This window comes from Colobus angolensis, unplaced genomic scaffold (assembly GCF_000951035.1).
Source record: "Colobus angolensis palliatus isolate OR3802 unplaced genomic scaffold, Cang.pa_1.0 Scaffold21, whole genome shotgun sequence".
NCBI classification, from domain to species: domain Eukaryota; kingdom Metazoa; phylum Chordata; class Mammalia; order Primates; family Cercopithecidae; genus Colobus; species Colobus angolensis.
In genome coordinates, this window is record NW_012115266.1 from 4823440 (window position 1) to 4828749 (window position 5310).

At 43.3% G+C, this 5310-nt stretch overlaps 1 protein-coding gene across 1 annotated transcript in view; it reads right to left on the reverse strand.

The window, feature by feature from the left end:
* POLA2 (polymerase (DNA directed), alpha 2, accessory subunit) overlaps nucleotides 1-5310 on the reverse strand; it is a 37421-nt gene that overhangs the window by 15250 nt on the left and 16861 nt on the right. The window contains exons 6-9 of the mRNA XM_011942519.1: nucleotides 3583-3776; nucleotides 2881-2969; nucleotides 1359-1514; nucleotides 776-838 (exon numbers count right to left, since the gene is read on the reverse strand). Of these exons, the coding sequence (XP_011797909.1) occupies nucleotides 776-838; nucleotides 1359-1514; nucleotides 2881-2969; nucleotides 3583-3776 (502 nt within the window). The remainder of the gene's footprint in view (nucleotides 1-775; nucleotides 839-1358; nucleotides 1515-2880; nucleotides 2970-3582; nucleotides 3777-5310) is intronic.

Here is a 5310-nt window from a genome sequence, read left to right on the forward strand (position 1 = left end):
CACGAGGTCACAAGATCAAGACCATCCTGGCTAACACGGTGAAACCCCGTCTCTACTAAAAAAAAATACAAAAAACTAGATGGGCGAGGTGGTGGGTGCCTGTAGTCCCAGCTACTCGGGAGGCTGAGGCAGGAGAATGGCGTGAACCCCGGAGGGGGAGCTTGCAGTGAGCTGAGATCCAGCCCCTGCACTCCAGCCTGGGCAACAGAGAGAGACTCTGTCTCAAAAAAAAAAAAAGAAACCCAGGTAATGGCAGGTCACTATTCAATTGTCATAAAACACCCAGCAATAAGTGGGAGCAAAACAGGTACCTAAAGTATCAGTGTACTTCCAGGCAAGGATGGGAGAAAAGGGTGTCTTGCTACATTTCCTGGCATTCTATGAAAATCTGCAGGATTGTGGCCTAGAGCAGGGATAGGTAAGCTTACGGCCTCTGGGCCAAATCTGGCTGTAGCCCACTATTTAAATAAAGTTTTATTGGAACACAGCCACAGTCATCTGTTTAAGAGTCCTCTGTGGCTGCTTTTGTAGACAAAGGCAGAGTTGAGTCATTGTGACAGAGACCATGTAGCTACAAAGTCTAAAAGAATTACTGTCTGGCCCTTTACAGAAAGAGTTTGCTGACCCCTGGCCCAGGAGTAGATTTCCACTTACAGATGGAGAACTGACTAACAAATAAATAGGCTCCTAAAAAGGACCAGTTTCTAGAACAGACAACTTCCAGACACACTTTGCCTGAAGCAAACCAAGAGGCAAGTGGGGGTACGCTGTGTACCTCATAGAGTTTGGTGGCAACAAGTTTCCTACCAGTGGTGTTGATTCCTTCCATAATTACAACCTGAAAGACAAAACCAAACAGGATTGCTAAGCAATGGAGATCAACGAGGTCTGGAATACATTATTTTGAGGCAGTTAAAAGCATTGACCAACTACTCTTAATCTGTAATCATAAACTTAGGGCATTTTTGCAGAAAACAAATTAAGGGCGTTGCATTAGTAATAATAATTATGCTCTACATAAGTGATCTAATTTTCACAACAATCCTATGAGGTAAGAATTATTATTTCCATGTTGTGAGTGAAGACACTGTGGTTTAGATGGTTAAGTACCTTGCCCACAGGTATGCACCTCGTGGAGTGGGGAGTTGGGATTTGAGGCTGGGCAGTCGGGTCCCAGAGCCTCGGTCAGAGCATGGGGGAAATGGAAATCCCAACAGTGGTGTCTGCTCTGGGGCATGTGCTCCACCCGCACTCCATGGCAGCAGAGACAGGAACTAAGAAGCAGCTGCGCATGGCACAGCACATACTCTTCAGGGGTAGAGTGTACCTGCATTCTGGTGGAACTCCTCCAATCTCACCTGTCCGGGAAACAGAGAATATTCCTTAAGCTCAGATAAATCCACTGGGATTTGAGCACCCGAGGAATGTTCCCGGTCTCCCTCGAGAATCACTGACTTGTTGTTCAGTTTCCCATTGCTATCACAGCCAATCTGGCCCAGCAGAGTGACAGGCTCCTACCAAAGGAAGGTCACAGCATAAGAACAACAGTCTTTGGAGCAGGAGCTCAAAATCTGAAGTCAATAGGATGAATAGCAAAACAAACTGCAAACAACAAATACATTTTTTGGCAGGGCATTGCTTTGACCCTGAGGTGACTACAGCATCATCACTGACTCTCAGGATGGAAAAACTCTGAAAGGGCATCTTGTCCACCCACCAGCCCAGCACTTGAGCCCTCCGAGGAGGCTGCCTAAGTGTGAGCATCTCTAGTGTAGGGGAACTTGCCCCTGGATGCCCACCCCACCTGGTCCTCACCACCCCAGGGCAGCCCACTGCATCTCTGGACAGCTATAACTACCTAATAATAGCTAACATTTCTTGAGCTTACTAAATACCATGCACTATTCTAACATGTATTCTTAGGCATTTCATATGTATTAACTCATTTAATCCTTGCAATAACCATCAGGTGGATATTATTGTACCCATTTTACAGATGAGGAAAACAAGCAACAGAGAGGTTAGATAATGTAGTCAAGGTCAAACTGTGGGTGAAGCTTGGGTTTGAGACCAGAAATTTGGCTCTAGAGCCATATCCTTAGCAACATACCATACAACCTCTTAACAGGAAGTTCTTTATTAATTGAGCTAAAATCTCTGTCCCCATGGCTTCCTCTGTTCTGTTCCTACTCTTGGGAGAAAAGAGAGGAAGTCTCATCTTTCCCAGTGATTATGCTTCCCTGCCTTCCCTCAATTATTTCCTTCCAAGTCCTCCAACACTTCCTTCTATGACACAGTTCTGCATCACTTCCCCAACTGGTCATTCTTTCAATGTAAACATTGACAAAGGTACTTTAAAGAAACTTCTAGAATATATTTCCTCTTAGATTAGAAAACATTCTAGAGAGAAAGTACTGGTATATACACCAGATTAAACTATGATATAAAGATAGTATTGGCAGCAGTTTGTCTATAACAAGAGACCAAACCAGGGGAGAGACTGTGAGTCATTGTCCAGAGAACAAGATTGTGAAAAACCTCACCCTCGCTGCTGTCCTTTTATCTCGATACGTGAATGCTTCTATTTGTGGGAAATCCCCAGGGAGCTACCTGACTCACCACCAAGGGAAACAAGGCCTTCAGTCTCTGCTTATGTGCAAGACTCTAATCCAAGTGGGAAGAAAATCACTCTCTGGCCACAAAACCAGACAGCACTTACAAATTTTTCTTCAGAAGGGCCTATTTTCCCAAATTCAACCAAGATAGATGTTCAAACTAGAACACAGACAATAAGTGAAAAAGGAAGCAAGAAGGATGCCTCTTGGTCATCGATTTAAAAATGTAATATTAATTAGTGAGAACTATTAGAACAACTCTTACCTGTGCTGGGGCTAGCAAAGGAGTGAAAGCTTCAATCTTGTAATGTTCCTTGAGTTCGCTGCCAAGTTCTTCTATCTTACAGGTCAGAACTGCAATCCCAGAAGTGGAAAAAAAAATATTATGTGAAGACATTTCACTTGCCAAGAAGAGAAAATACAGCACATTGTAAAATATTAAAGTCAGTCATTTTACAGAAGCAGGAAGAGTACCTGGACATCTGGCCAGTTTAAACCTTCTAAAACTCTTGCCAAGTTTCTGATATTTGGTTGCTGAACCTGGCCTTCCATCTGGCCACAGGAGACCCCACAGCACAATTCCAGGGAATCGGTATGAACCCACCCCATCCCCAAGTCTGCCCTTACTCAAGTCCTCATTGAGGTTTTAGGCAAGTCAAGGCCAACCTGAAGAAGGCTTCTAAGGAAGGAGCCATGAATATCTTTAAGTTGAATTCCTTTACATCGTTCAAGTTTTTGCTGCTGGGAATGGTGATGTGCTTTTTAGCCAAGTGAAGTGACTTGGGGCAATCACTGATAGTATCGCCAGTGTCCCTCCACTACTAGGGATTCCATGAAGACATCTACCAACTTGTATATTCAAAGGCAACCTTGGAACTTGTTCTACCAGCCTAGCTGAAGCTTTGTTACTCTAGACCCTTCCAGGTGGTTTTATATCCACCAGAATTTCAAAGGGAAAAACAATCACCTTCTCGAATGTCCGGGAGCTTCTGAAACATGGATTTGTAGCTCCCTGTTAGTACCTCTGGACACCCCAAGACCTTCAGGCTGATGTTTCCAGCTCCTCCTCTCCCAGACCAAGATACTCCCTGTGCTGAGCCGAAGGAGGTAACCACTTCTCCTCGGTTACTTCTTGAGTTGTATTTCTGGGAGGGAGTAGCACTAATTGGAAGCAAAAAGGATTAATATTATTGTGTTCATATCTAAAGGGAGAGAGGCATAACATGAGGTTATCTTTGGAAATGGGGACTGGAGAAAAGGAAGGTGGCCTCATAGTTTATAAATCGAATCAGTTTAATGGGGTTGGACATACCCAGACCTTTAAGGAATTTCAGGAATGAAGGGTTGAGGAATACCAGGCTGAGGAATACCAAACATTTTTAGAGAAGTTTAGAGACAGAAACGTATTTTAAAAGGTTGTCGTTCTCTTGGCATTAAAATTAAGCAAGGCAAACAAATCCCCAGATTCTGAATTGATTAAAAGGCAAACTTTAAGTTCCATTTTTCTCTTCTTATGAATTTTTAGCATTTATTGGAACATCATCTGAGCCTGCAACTGTGGATAAGCCAAAACTTGCTGACCATATATAAAAACTCACAATATGGTTCAAGGTAGAAACAACAATAAAATGAAGTTAAAATTAATCAACTTTCCCCAGTGTCTATAGAGGTGGAGAAGTAATGAATTAACAGTCTGGTGATATGCAAACATTCCCATTTTTCTAGGCTCAACTGCCAAGTTCTCACGTTTCCACTCCCTGACTGGTAAATTACACCTCTAAGAACACATGGATATTGCCGATCTGCTTAGATAACAGTGAAGTCTTCTAATCCTCTGGTTGTAAACACGCCGTACAGAGCTCTATTTAAAACAGGCTTTGTTTAATGCACTGAAACTCTGCAGGAACCAGTTTTATGTGGGGCACCATCGCAATTAATGCTATCATTCTTTCTTTTCACAGAGAGGCTACAGAAAATGAGCTCAATTAATTATCTCAATCTCCAGTGCCACCTCTACCTGAATAATTTAGAAGTTACTTTCATACATTACAAAACCAGTTTCTGCTGTCAGCTTTATTAGTGTGCATTAAAAAATGACTAGGCAGCATTTTGCCAACTTCTCCAAGCTCTTCCCTGGGAAGCTCCCTGAGCCATCCATTACAGCAGGCCCTTTAATGCAGCAAGATGCTCACATGAGGACAGCTGTAAACAGATCTACAGGTTTCAGAGCATTGTACTGACATTTGGAGAATATAACTCCTGCAATGGTGCTGGCATGTCCATAAGAGCCATCCCTACATACCAGGTTGCAAAGATGCTCTTGTTAAGTCTAGAAAGCTTTCTTCCAAAAAGTCTGAGAACTCCCCAAAGCAGCAGTAGACCACCCTAAAGTAAAACTGTCCTTCAAAATCCAAATACCGCCAGGCATGCTGGCTCACGCCTATAATCCCAGTACTTTGGGAGGCTAAGGCAGGCAGACTGCTTGAGGCCAGGAGTTCGAGACCAGCTTGGGCAACATGGTAAAACCCCATCTCTACAAAAATTAGCTGGGCTTTGTAGTATACACCTGTAGTCCCAGCTATGCAGGAGGCTGAGGTAGGAGGATCACCTGAGCCTGGAAGGCCAGCTATGATTGTGCCACTGCACTCTAGCCTGGGTAACAGAGTGAAAGCCTATCTTAAAAAAAAAAAAAAAA